General features: G+C 41.9%; 1 protein-coding gene across 1 annotated transcript in view; it reads left to right on the forward strand.

The window, feature by feature from the left end:
* Positions 1-14852, forward strand: part of LOC145394183 (uncharacterized) — a 272780-nt gene that overhangs the window by 171467 nt on the left and 86461 nt on the right. Inside the window, exon 11 of the mRNA XM_080268165.1 lies at positions 1161-1264. Coding sequence (XP_080124291.1) covers positions 1161-1264 — 104 coding nt within the window. The remainder of the gene's footprint in view (positions 1-1160; positions 1265-14852) is intronic.

The raw sequence follows: 14852 nt of genomic DNA on the forward strand, positions 1-14852 counted from the left end.
AACAGTGACGAATGTTTTGAAAAAAGTATACCATCGAAATGGAGAGAGAAACGGTTAACAGAACGATACACAGTGAGTTTTCCACTAAAGTTCGTGGTTTCTCACAAAAGGAAAATGTTGTGAGTTTGATTCGTGACAATGCTGAAGGGCAACAGATCTCTGGGTCAGAGGAACACTTCTTTTTGTCAGTGGAAAAATACCCCCCTACCCCCACCCCTACCCCACTTGGTGCTTGATGCATGGGGATAGTTATAGAAGGCTTTCAGAGTAAAAGATGAAAAATGCATGTGGAAGTATGTTTAGGTGGAGTGGTTGTGGTTTGAATCAGAGTTTTTTGTGTGTGTCACAGAGGGAACCTCAGCAAAGTATAAACATGTAGGAACATGTAAAAGGACTTACTGTACCAATGCACCATCTGAAATGTCTGCCACATGCAGGGTAGAATTTAGACCTGGAAGACCAGGAGACACATACATTGCCAGCCCAAAATCAGGAGCTCTCTAAATAAATGGTGAATCAAATAGCATCCGCTAACAAGATGTTTCTGTCATTTGTCAAATGTTGTTTCCTTTTTAGTTCATAGGCATAGCTGTGAGATTCCCTCAAACATATCTCAACTCAGCAGTAGCAGTCATTTACGTACCATAATATTAATGTCACTAACCTTCTAAGCACAGGAAGTTCATATTAAGAAACCTAACCATGAGGTTTATGTCACTACCCTTCTAAGCATAGGGAGTTCATATTAAGCAACCTATAATAATCTGGCATTTGTAAGTACAAAATGTAAAGTACAGTATGTCCTAAAGTTTAAGGAATTAAGAGAGAGAGAGAGTTGTCTGAGAACAGAGCAACCAAGAAACACTTCCTTCATCTACTTCCACCCGTAGTAGATGAGAGAGACAGGGAGAGAGTTTTCTAAGAACAAACAACCAAGAAACTGTTCCTTCATTCACTTCCACTCTTAATGGATGAGCTGATGTGAGAGGACAGAGATTTTTTTCTTTTTTAATTATTCTCTACGTGCTTCTTTCCTCAAAAAGAAAAAAGAAGCAAATCAATACAGTATATGACAATGGCATCCAAATACTGTACCCTGCTTGTTTACATTGATAGTGCTATTTTTAACTAATGAAAGCATTTAATTAATATATTTTCAGGATATGTGAGTGAGGAGGAGAAAGAAAACATCAATATTCTAGAAGAAGAGAAAGCTCTGGAGGTTCCATCAAAGAGGAGGCGACTGCAAAGTTCAACATTACAGGTATTTAAGTCCCTCTCCTCATAACTTAGTAAACCAGTTGCAGCATTAGGAGATCCTGCACTTCCCATAGTGTGCATAAAACACTGGGTTATCGTAATTTCTGATAAATCAGTTACATGCTGCCCCAGTTATCTGAAGGGGTTTTGTCAAGTCAGGTTAGTATTTTTTTTTTTTTTTTTTTTTTTTTTTTTTTTTTAATGAAATGATTATAAGATGGTTTCTTTTGACTTATGTCAAGTGGTCATGGAGGCTTACTCTTGTGTACCTTTAGTCCCTCCCACCCACCCCCCAAAAAATAAAATAAATAAACAATGTTCCCATGCATCGTGGAGGGCATAGGTGATGAACTGAGGTAGAGGTTACCTTGGCTCAATTCAAAATAGACTCCTGTACAGGCAGTTATCTGACTTCTTGGCAAGCACAGGTATTTTTACAGTAAAAAATGATGCTATATAATTAACCCCTACACCGCGGGCTTGTTTACCAATGACTTGCGTGTGCCGCGGGGTTATTTGGGCTCCGACAGACTCTCAAAAAATATTTGCCAAAAATCAGTTATTAGTCCTAGAATAATAAAATTACATATGCTTATGGCACATACCTTCAGCTTTCTCCTGGAATGATTGTTGAGCCTTCGTCGGTTACCGTAGGACTTGTGGAGACCTCTGAAGTAGGGTAACGAAGTCTCCACTTTACACTTCCTGACAACCCGTAATATGATTACCACAGCCAGATACAAACACTATAAACACTATTCTACAATTTTCAAGTAGTTTGGGATCCATACTCAAAAAAAAAACACTGTGAAAGCAATGGAAATTACGAGCGCGTCTGATCGTCGCACTGGCACTAGTTCGCTTTTGTTACTCTGTCATTTATTATTCATAAAACCCCTCACACTTTAAATTTCTATTACTATATAACACTTATATATATCTACAGTCTTTATCCATAAGTTTCCTTCAGTAGTATTAGTTTATTGTCACTGTAGGGATTCAATTTCTTTCAGTAAAATACGTAGCATTCACTTTCTCGTCCTGTATACTGGCAATGAGAGTGAATGTCACTTTCATCTTCACTCTCATAACTCATAGCATTCAGACATGCTAGAGTGAAACTTTCACTTTCATTACTCCTAGGGTATATACTCGTATTCTTATAATACTACTCATTTACATTTCTATTTACGTTCTCTATTTTATTTACGTTATTTACATTTCTATTTTATTTACACTGTGTTGTGCACTGTCACTTGAAATAACTTATAAAACTATTTTCCATTGTTCATGTATATTTACATTCATTACTTTCACTTGCTGTTTACACATTATTTACACATTATTTACAATTCCACTTGCACTGTTTTACTCAATAGAAAGATCGTAGTCACTCTTTTATCAATTGTCAGTCCTTTACCTCTTTCCACACGAGGTTTAGTAGGGGGTAAAGGTCACAGAGCCATTTGCATGGGGGTGAAAAAAGGCCTTGAAGTCAGCAAGAAGAAACATACGTCCCCTCACTTCGGAAGATGAGAGTAAACTGATAACGCAGGGCTAGCCTGGAGGCCTGTTTAGGGGTTATTCAGAGTTACCAATATTACTTCTTGAAACAGCTAAGTCTAGCACTGATATGATTGGCAGGAAATCTAGACAATACATTATAAATTTGGTAGTTCCAGGTGAATGTAAATATCACTTAGGCTTCTCCCTTCCCTCCTTACATGTATATTTATTACGAAAATAGATTAGAGGCCTACTTAGGAGATATATAATCAGAGCTACCAATGTTAAATCTTGAAACAGCTTTGTGTAGCACTGATATGATTGGCAGGAAATCTAGACAATACATTATAAATTAGGTAGTTCCAGGTGAATGTAAATATCACTTAGGCTTCTCCCTTCCCTCCTTACATGTATATTTATTACGAAAATAGATTATACGGCATATTTCAAGGGGAAAAAAACAGCGAAAATTAGCGAACGAGTGCACGTGAGGTGTTGTCAGGTGATAATTAGCCAATTCCAGGTGTATGGCACTCTCACTTACCTGATTTCTTTCTTGTATATATTATTTGGTATAAGAATACGACATAGGGCTTATTTCAATGGATGAAATCAGTGAAAAATTCCAGGGAAGATTTACTTAGCGTAGCATGGCCGGGCAGGCGAGAGGATAGGGTAATGGAGGGGGGGTAGGGAGGGGAGTCAAGAACGGGGAGAAATGGCTAAATTGTCAACAATGGATGGGAGTACAGATAAGATTAGGAGTGCTGACTAGTGTTGGACATTGGCAGTACTGATAGATGATACAAGCCCCCACTTGGAAGCCCGGGTGAATTCAAAATAACACAGAATCACAAAAGTGATGCCCCGCGGTATGATCCCTTGCTCCCAAGCGTCACGAAAGTGACGCCCCGCGGTTAAGGGGTTAATAGTTTTGACATTTCATGAAAAATATTATGCACTTGAGTATTTACTCAGAAGACCTTAGAAACACCTCAACAACACAAAGCATTTGTTTGTTTACATCTGATGGTTTTTCAGTTCCTGCTTTATACTGCTCCTAAAACCAGTGGTGAGCAGCGCAAATGAAGCAGGACCTTGCACAAGCACAATGCACAATCCACAGTTCACTACCTTGCACAAACGCAAGTGCGGAATCTGACAAATATTTAGCTTGTGCAATGTCGCAAAGTGCAAGCACAAACCATTTGCATATATTTGTGGGAAGTACTGTAAAATATTGAGATATTTAAATAAAATAGTATACTTACTTTTATTTATTATTATTCTGTCTATCTATCTATTGCCAGATGCCTCAATCCCGTAAGGGGTGGCCACTGGCCACAAACAAGCAACAAATCACCTCAATGTCACCCTGTCCTCTGCCATTTCACTGCCTTGCTCGCAGCTCACACCCCCTTCTCTCATATACTTCTCCACTCCATCCCTCCATCTCATCTTTGGCCTCCCCCTCCCTCTCCTCCCCTCCACCTCACTCACGTACACTCTCCTCGTTAGTCTCTCATTCTCCATCCTCTCCATGACCTCAGTGCGTTTCTCCTAATGCTTCCCATCACATCCACATCCACACCACAACGATCCTTCACTTCCTCATTTGTCAGTCTGTCTCTCCACGTAACACCACATGCTCCTCTCAAATAGCTCATTTATTTCCACAGCTCTCACTCTTGACTTCTGTCCTTCCAACAAGGTCAAAGCTTCACTTCCATACATTAGAGTTGGTATCACAGTACTTTCATGTAGTAACTTTTTCACTTGTGGAAGTTCAAACAGAGGAGTGAGCGGGCTGGGAAGCAGAGGGACAGGGAAACAAAGGCTCTGATGTTGCCAGTTTTACTTTTACCTTCATTTTCGCAAGGCGTTTTATTTAATAATTCAGTATAGATATACAATAGCATCTGTACTTCCTTACAAAATTCATTAAAACATATTATTTAAATCAAGTACAGGTAACTCGCACGGAACACGATCTCACGGAACGCGCTCGCAATTATACACGCAATTACAATTATACACGCAATTATACATGGTAGGAGGAGGCCGTAGCACGGGCCGAACAGGGTAGTACTCCCGAGGGGAATGGGAATGCTGGTGATAGGGAGAGCTGGAGCTCCTGTTTCACTAGCTATCTAACCATCCCCCTTTGCTGACCTTTTCAGTGTGACAGTAACATGGAGAGTAGACCAGCATACTCTCCCAAACATTTCCTCTAACTATCTATGCACTACACCACATGCACTTTACATTTCACACAACGTATCCCACTACGTTACAGGGGTTGGCGCCAGCAAGGGCATGCGGCCAGAAAACTTTGCCCCCGCTACCTAGTGGCGGACTTCTGGGGGGAGGCGTGGCGGGGGTTCCGCCGGCATAGATCATGGGTCCAGGGTGAGATGGGGCTCGGGCCTGTGCTAGAGGGTACAGGGCATTGCGGTTCCCAGGCTGCCGCTTCCGCCCAATAGAGAGGGGCCCGAACCTGGGAGTAGCGTCCCAGGAGGCTGCCCTATCAGTGGGTGTATAATGGCGGGATAGTTGCAGTGCCAAGTCGCGCTTGGAGGGTGTCCCTGCAGCTGTCCTGGCAGGGTGCCCCGAGGCCACTACCACAGCCACTGGTAAGCTGGTGGGCTAGGGGTCCCAGATCCATTGCCTGGACCTGGGATTGTGCGGTGAGTGGGACCTGTGCTGTGTCTGTCCTCATTTATTAATACTGAAGATGACAAAACAAAAAAGGTTTCAAAGCAAGCCTGAGGACAGTAAATCACCCATGGGGATGAGGGTGGGTTCATGGAATGTGGGAAGTTTGAGGGGAAGAGCAGGGGAAGTCGTTGAGGCATTCAGTAGGAGGTGGGTGGACGTGGCGTGTTTGCAGGAAGTCCGGTACAGGGGTGGATCAGCCAGAAAGATTGTTGGGAAGGACTGTTGCTATAAGTTGTTTTGGCAGGGGAGGACAGACGGATATGGAGGTGTTGGTGTGATGGTTGCAGAGAAATGGGTGGAATATGTTATGAATGTTTTGAGAGTAAGCGATAGGATATTGGTTGTGAAAATTCTGTTGGGAAGAAAGGTAGCTGTGATTATATCGGCATATGCTCCACAGGCAGGATTGGATGAATCAGAGAAAGATAGATTTTGGGATGATTTAATACGTGTAGTGGGTGGTATGCGGGATGATGAGATAGTGATTTTGGGAGGGGACTTAAATGGTCATGTAGGTGAAGCAGCCCAAGGTTATGAAGGAGTGCATGGGGGATGTGCATATGGTCTAAGGAATGCAGAAGGGGAAAGGATACTCGAGTTTGGGGAGGCAACGGACATGATTGTGTGCAACACATATTTTAGGAAAAGAGACAGTAGGTTAATTACGTATGAGTCTGGGGGAAATAGCAGTCAGATAGATTATTTTCTGGTTAGGAGGGCCGATAGGAGGTTAGTGAGGGATGTTAAAGTTATAGGAAGTGAGGAGTGTGTGCAGCAGCACAAACTATTGATTTGTGATATGGTGCTTAAAGAACAAATGATGAAAAAGAGGACTTATGTACCTAGGAGGAAAATATGGAAGCTGAAAAACCAAGTAGTAAGGGATGCCTTCTATAGCGAGTTGAGGAGAGTGGTGGCCGAACAGGGAGCTGTAGACAGAGGCGTTAATGAACAGTACAGAGCCCTCAAGAACGATTTCTTGAGAGTTACTGATGTAACATGCGGCTGGACAAGAGGACCACCGAGACATAAAGTAACTTGGTGGTGGGATGAGGGTGTAGAAGCTGCAATTAAGGAGAAAAGAAGGCTTTTCCGGGAATGGAAGAAGGGTGGTAGCAAAGAGGAATATTTGGCTGCCAAGCGTAGGGTTAGGAGAGAGGTATACAGGGCAAAGTCTGAGTCACAGAGACAATTACTTGATAACCTAAATCATGGGGAAAGGAAAAATATATTTAGGGTGGCAGGTCAGGTGAAGAGGGATAATCAGGATATCATAGGTGAGCAGTGCGTGAAGAATGATGAAGGAAGGGTAGTGGTGAACAGTGAGGATATTAAAGATGCATGGAGAGAGCATTATAACCGGTTGTTGAATGAGGAGTTTGACTGGGACAGGGAAGGTTTGGAGCCAGCAGATCCAGTGTCTGGCCCTTGGCCTTTGATTGATACTGCTACTGTGAGTGAGGCAATAGGCAGGATGAGGGTGGGGAAGGCAGCAGGTGTGTCTGGGTTGACTGCCGAAATGTTGAAGGCCTCAGGCGATATAGGGGTGAGTTTAGTCACTGACCTGATAAATAGGATTATTTATGAGTGTGTTGTCCCAGATGATTGGCTGAAGAGTGTAATTGTAAATGTGTATAAAGGGAAGGGTGATGCCCTGGAAAGAGGGAATTATAGAGGTATAAAGCTTTTAGATCAGATAATGAAGGTAATGGAGAGAGTTTTAGAAGGTATGATTAGAGAAAGAGTGAATATTGATGAGATGCAGTTTGGGTTTATGCCAGGTAGGGGGACCACTGATGCCATATTCATTGTTCGACAGCTTCAGGAAAAATATATTGGTAGGAGAAGGGATCTTTATTTTGTTTTTGTTGATTTGGAAAAGGCCTTTGACAGAGTCCCTAGAGAGGTGGTGAAGTGGGCAATGAGAAAGCTTGGCTTGGAGGAGTGGCTGGTTAGGGTGGTTATGGCCATGTATGTGGGTGCTCACACCCAGGTGAGAGTGAATGGAGATTTGAGTGATGAGTTTTCCGTGAATGTTGGTGTGCATCAGGGGTCAGTCTTGAGTCCCATGTTGTTTATGGTACTTGAAGCCCTTTCACGTGACTTTAGAAACGGACTCCCATGGGAGTTGTTGTATGCTGATGATTTGGTGTTGATTGCAGAGAATGAAAGGGAGGCAGAGGAAAGGTTTAGGAAGTGGAGAGATGGTATGGGGCAAAAGGGTTTAAGGGTAAATGCAGATAAAACAAAAGTGATCATATCTAGGGTTGGTGGCAGTACTGTCAAAGACGAGGGAGAGTGGCCATGTGCAGTTCGCCACAAGGGCGTGGGAAGTAATTCCATCTTGTGCGGTGTGTGTGATAAATGGGTGCATAAGAGATGTAGTGGTATCAGAGGTAGACTGCAAGATAATGCTGATTTTATGTGTACGGCGTGCCGGGGTGAGCAGGTGGAGATCGTCAGACGTGAAAGAATTGAACTTGCTGGTGAATCTCTTGAGTGTGTGGAAGAGTTTTGTTATTTAGGAGACATGTTGTGTGCTGGAGGTGGGGCTGGAGCTAGCTCTGTGGCTAGGGTGAGAAGTGGTTGGAAGAAGTTCAGGGAGCTCTTGCCTCTCCTGACATTGAGGGGGCTCTCCCTACGTGCTAAGGGGTCTTTGTATGCAGCGTGTGTTAGGAGTGTAATGCTGTATGGCAGTGAGACCTGGGCAGTGAAGGAGGAAGACATTCGCCGGCTCAGACGTACAGAAATGACAATGATTAGGTGGATGTGCAGTGCGTCCCTGTGTCCAAGGCCTGAAGGGGCTGGGTTTACAATGGAAGAGTTGAGAGGTAGGATGGGACTGGAGTGTATTGGTGTTGTGATGAGGAGAGGTAGATTGAGGTGGTTTGGACATGTGGAGAGGATGGGGGATGATAGTTGGGTGAGGAAGGTGAGAAGTGTTAATATTGGGGGTGGGGTTATGAGGGGTAGACCGAGAAAGACATGGGACGAGGTCATTAAGTGTGACCTTAGGGTTAGGGGACTGAACAGGGAGGCTGCAATGGATCGTGCAGCATGGAGAGCCGCCATTAGGTGACCAAGGCCGACACATGCAAGCATGTTGGAGCCTTTAAAAACGAAAACGAACGAAAACGAAGGGCTGGGATACATATAAGACAACGTAAGATTAAAAAACCATTATGAAAACTACAAATTAACGCAGGAGAGGCCTTTGAAAGATCAAATCCTCGAACATCACCGCAGCGCGTGGTTTGTTTTGATTACGTGACGATCTAGGCGGGAAATTATTCAGTGAGTGAGACATTCCCGAGTACAGTAGCACAGTATTTGTAAGTTAAATATTTACAGTACTGTACTGTTCTGGTAAGTTTATGTGCAACTTAAAGTACTATTAAATAACGTTAAAGCAAGAAATAAAGTCTTATAACCAGTTTACCTGATAGGCGTCAGAATATTGCCTTTTTTATTTTTCGTTTTTTCCACAATACTGTACAGTATTTGTAAGTTAAATATTTACTGTTCTCGTATGTACTGTACTTGTAAGCACTTAAATAAAGTTAAATCATTAAATAAAGCCTTGTAACCAGTTAACCTGAATTATATGATTACCCATGATCGGCGTCGGAATATTGCCATTTTTGTTTGTTCGTTCAACTCTTACTGTACTGCTTTTCTACAGTACTGTATTTGTAAGTTAAATATTTACTGTTCTGGTATGTACTTGTAAGCAATTAAAGCATTAAATAAAGCCTTGTAACCAGTTAACCTGATTTATATGATTACCCATGATCGGCGTCGGAATATTGCCTTTTTTGTTTGTTCGTTAAAGACTTATAATAAAAGAAAAATACATTTTTGTCTTGGTATCTTTACCTATTTGTTCAGGTTTGCTGTAATGGTTTGGATCATTTGATGCAATGCAACTTGTAGAAAACTGTTAATAAACTTTCGGGCAGTGAACGAAAATCTGGGACATGAGACTGACCTTGACTTCACCCTCTCATGTATCATCTGTCAGTTCACCACCTGCTGTCATGATGAGTGGATATACGATTTTTTCGCTCGTGGGCATGCCTAACCACACATAGGTACACCCATTATCTCAACCCAGACAGAAAATACAATCTTCTTCCTCCCTTGCAAAACACAAACAACCACCCTGTTTATGAGACAGCAATATATATTGCGAAAATAACAAGGTAAAATGATAAAGATGAACGTAAAATGATAGAGAAAGATGAACATGTTATGACGGAAGAAGTACGTTTTCCCCGTCTGTAAACGTATTTATTTCTGCTTTGTATCTGTATTCGTAATAATTAGACCTATTGTTAATTCTGAAACTGCATTACGATTCTATTTTTAGCCATTCTCGTGGTGTGGGAGCTGGAAGTTGTGACACAACTTCCTTATTGCTAATCGGACTGACCCTCCACTTTATTCTCCCGTGGCAGAGTCTAGCCTTGGAGGACGTGCAGTTTTCTCATTTAGGACTGAAAATTAAACTCTTTCGCTCCCTTTTCCAAGCATGGGCACAACGATAACTTAAAAAATAACTCGAAACTACCATAAATATATATCAAAAAGGTGAAAATGTATTCATAACATTTTTTTTTTTTTTCAGCCATTCCTAACAGATTATGTACTGAAATAATTCGATATCACAGTACTGCACTTCTAAGTTAAATATGTACTGTTCTGGTATGTACTTGTAAGTTAAAGCACTGGTACCAGTTAACCTGATTTATATGATTACCTATGATCAGCGTCGGAATGTTTCCTTGTGTTTACGTACAGTATTTGTGTGTTGAAGTTTTGCTCTGGAGTACTGTAATTGTGAGTTATAACATTAAATAAACCTTCTAACCACTTAAAGTGCTTTCTAGTGATTACCAGTGACAGATAACAGCAAAACAACACATCTGGGGGGTCTAGGGAGCAAAATACGGAGTAGTTTAAATATACGCGATTTCGCACCTAACACGGCACGGTAGGAACGAGACCCACGTGTTCCGTGCGAGTTACCTGTATCCACAGCCTAATAAATTATTAGTCTGTGGATATTTGATTTAAATAATATGTTTTAATGATTCTTGTAAGGAATTGCATACCATATGCTACTGTTAATAAATAATGTATTTTTGATATATTATTATTTAATAATAATAATAATTCTAAAAATATTAAATTTTTTTTATCTCTGTTGAAGCATTTAAAGAACTGCTACTACCTTCCGTCCCTCCCGCCTCCCCCCAGCTTAACCTTGTGACCACTCGAGTCTCCCCCACCCCTTGTCCAGACATACGCGAAGCCCCCAGGACCACATGTCCCTTGGATTGTGCAGTGTGCAATCCACAGGAGAGGTGCACAAGCGCAAGTAAATTTGTGCACGCGCACCTACCTTTTCACGTGCGAAAGCGCAATATTGCGCATGGTCTTGTGCAGTGTGCAATGCGCAAACAATATTCACCAGAGCGCAACGGTGTGCAATTGCGCTTTGCGCAGGTGTTTGTGCACCTGCCCAGCACTGCCTAAAACAGTCCCCAAACTGCCATACTTACGGTACAGGTAATCATATCTGATCTGACAATGTAGACATCCATCCATCTATCCATGACACCTGTACTTATAAAAATGAAAAATGACAGGGTAAAATTCCAGGTATTTACCTATGCTCAACTGGTGGTGTATACCAGTATATTCCCATGTTACAGTATCAGTAGACCTAATCAGACTGATGCAAGGAGAAAGTGCCGTAGCCATTTTAATTCATTTGTGCGTTATCAGTTATTGATACTGTATATCCAAGCATGTGATTTGAGGATCAGATGGATTTCAACTTTTACTGGGCATTATTTTTATTGATATGTAGAGTGAATATATGTTATGGAGTTAATTTTTTGTGTATTTTTCACTTTTGCACAAAGAAACATTATATTTATACAATAAAGCCCCAAGTTTTGTGTCAAATTGGTTCTGTAAAAAGTACTGCAAACTATGAAACTGCTAAAGTTGGGTCATTGATCCTATGGGAAATAGGCCAATTGGTTCCAGGTCCTGTGCCAGCTTCTCCTAAAACCCATTTATGCAGTATAAAATTTACTGATCACAACTGAAAGGTAACTAGTATTAATACAAAGTGCAGGCATCTGCGGGGGTTAGGGGATACAGACCCCCATGAATGTGAGATTTCCATGAATGTTTAGTAGCCATAAATGCCTCTACAGCCGCACATCACCCCCTGTGGGCAAGTGTGCACATACAGTACCTAATAATGGGACCTGAAAGCAGCATAAAATATCACAAATAGTAACAGACCAACTGCATAAAAGTGTTAATAACAAATAAGTTTTGATTGGGTATGGCTGTACTAAGTTAAGATAAATATGTACCTGGTGAATTCCAGAGACTTCTGTGACTGAGTGCATCTCGCACACATCCACGTGAATGTGGAGAAGTCATCAGCTACATGTTTACCCCAACTTATTACAACCAAACCACTGCGAGGGAGTGCAGCAGTTTGGTGCGGACCTGGTTTGGCGCAAAATGACCTGTGAGCATCCACACTGCTACACTTTGCGGCCACGAACAGAATCTTGACTTCACAGGGGGCAGTCCGCGAATCTGCGATATCTGCAAAAGTTGAATCCATGAATGTGGAGGGCCACCTGTACATAATAGGAAAGGAAACTCACTTGGAAGGCTGGAGTGAAGTGCTTAATGGAAGGGATGGGGGTGTAATTTTTGAGGCAGGTGGTGAGGTGCGCCCTGCCACCTCTTGCACCTCCACCCTTCTCTGCCTCTGCCTTTCCATGCAACACGTCCATCCTGTGCTGCATCTCTGTCTGCTGCTCCTGCACAAACCCATAGAACTACTAATCCTCGAGCAGGTTTTACGTTTTTCTTGCCGCGAACAGAGGGGTTTTCATGCAAAACCTGGTGTTTGGAAATATTTGCAGGCCACCGCCAACCATGAAGCTGCGAACAAAGATGTTGCCAAACCTGGGGCTCCACTGTATTTATACATGGGATCAGGATGCGGTGATTCCCCTTGCATCATTATCATTGCCCTTAATCTTCAGATAATATTGCAGCAGGCCCATGTTTATGCATAAATTTCATCCCACTTGATTGATTGAGAGAGAGAGAGTCACGGAGTTACAAGGAAAAGTTAGTCCAAACCAAGAGGATACTTCATATTTACATGGGAATGCATATCCAGTTGCACTCATTTTTAGTGGAAGATCGTATCAAGATTTCTTTTAACCCGCCCCATCCCAACATTTTTGGACCTTTTTTTTTTTTTTTTTTTTTTTTTTTTTTTTTTGGCTCAAACATCCGCTTTTGGTGAGAAACATCGAAAATTCATAAGGAAATCGCTCACCTGAGGTTTAAAATACCGGATTTAGGTGCGAGTACTTCCTTACCTGACTGGGTTTTCTAACAGGCTGGCACCAAAGAAAATGAATTCTGTGGGAGGGTAACTATTTTATCCACTCATAAACAGTATTTATTTATTTACTTGGTACGAATTTATATGTAGTACAAGAGTATATTGGTTTTCAAACAGTAATATAGGCATTATAAGCATTGTTTCACTCACTAACTCATCACCATTCATGACCTTTTTTTTCCCACATTACTTGATCATCATTTCTGACTGTTTCTTCCTCTAATGGTATGTAAACTTTGTCCTCCACATTGTCATCGATTGGGGAATCACTCTGGCCCTGAATGTCTTTATTGGCCAGGTCACTGGTAACAGGTGAATTGCCGAGACAATGGCGTGCAGGGTGGGGGGGAGAGGTTATGGGGTGTAAGGCATTGTTCCTGCTTGGCATCTTATAGAGGAATAGAGGAAGGTGTCCCGTGTATACGTGCCAAAAATCACTCGCGAAAATTGAAAATTGTGCAAATTAGGGACCTTGCAATGTTGCCGCGTTAATTCACGTCGCCAGGATGACGCGGGTTAAGCTGCCCTGTTGTAGAATTATTAACAACATCTATGGGGAGACAGGTGCAGGTGGAGTAGACCTTTGTTTCTTTTTGTTTTGTTTTTAAAAGCTCCAAAATGCGTGCATACATCGGCCCTGGTCACCTAATGGCAGCTATCCACACTGCTCAGTCTCTGGCAGCTTCCCTATTCAGCCCCGTTTCCCTGAGGTTGCACCCAATGACCTTGTCCGAGGAATTTTTCAGTGTACCTCTCGCAGCCATATACCAAATGTTAAAACTTCTCACTTTCTGCACCCAGGTATCATCCCCCATCCTCTCCACATGCCCAAACCATCACAACTTACCTCCCCTCATCACATCACCAGTACACTCCAGTCCCATCTTACCTCTCAAACTCTTCCATCATAAACCTAGCCCCCAGGCCTCGCACTCAGGGATGCACTGCACATGCACTTAATAACTGTCATTTCTGTACATTTGAGCCTGTAAATATCCTCTTCCTTTACTCCCCAGGTCTCACTGCCATACTGCATTACACTCCTAACATACCACATACAAGGATCCATTAGCATGGAGGGAGAGCACTCTCGGTGTCAGGAGAGGCAACAGCCCCCTGAACTATTTCCCACCACTCCTCACACTGACCACAGAGCTAACTCCAGCCCCACCTCCAGCACATAACATATCTCCAAAATAAAAAAACTTCCACACACTCAAGAGACTCACCAGTAAAGTCAGTCCTTTCATGCCTGACAATCTCCACATGCTCCCCTAGATACATTGCACATATGAAATCAGCATTATCTCATAGTCCATGCCTCACCTAACGATGGCCAAACCCTGGTTCAATGATGGGTCTAGATTTTTTTTTTTTTTTTTTACTGATTTTGATGATATTTTAAACTTAAGTTTTGTATTTAGGTTGATTTATAAACTGTTTTTAGACTTATATTAGTGTGTTTTAGTCATAGGTGAGGTGAACATTGTTATTTTACGGTACAGTTTACTAAGTTTGATTTTTTCCAGACTTATTTGACGATTTTCAGATTATAGTCTTGGGTTTGGTGAGTTATAAACTGCATTTAGACTTAGTTTAGCTTGTTTTAAAACTATCTGGGGGTTTAGGTGAGCTAGAAACTTGTTTTTGGACTCTTCTGGGTAGGTTTAGGACTTGGCTGGGGGGGAAACCTAAGGCTCATAAACACATCCCTATACTTTACATGTTAAATCTACCCCGATATATGATACCCCGCCTAGCGATGGGTTTTTAGTGAACCAGTTGTATCATTAAACCAGGGTATACCTGTATTTCACTCAAAAGATGACTCAAAGTATAAACTGCAACATGCCATGATCATAAAAATAGAGTATATTGACAGTACAGGAATACCCCAGTTTAACGATCTAAT

This window comes from Coenobita brevimanus, chromosome 26 (assembly GCF_032717465.1).
Source record: "Coenobita brevimanus isolate Jiangsu-jjx chromosome 26, ASM3271746v2, whole genome shotgun sequence".
In the NCBI taxonomy this organism is placed as follows: Eukaryota; Metazoa; Arthropoda; class Malacostraca; order Decapoda; family Coenobitidae; genus Coenobita; species Coenobita brevimanus.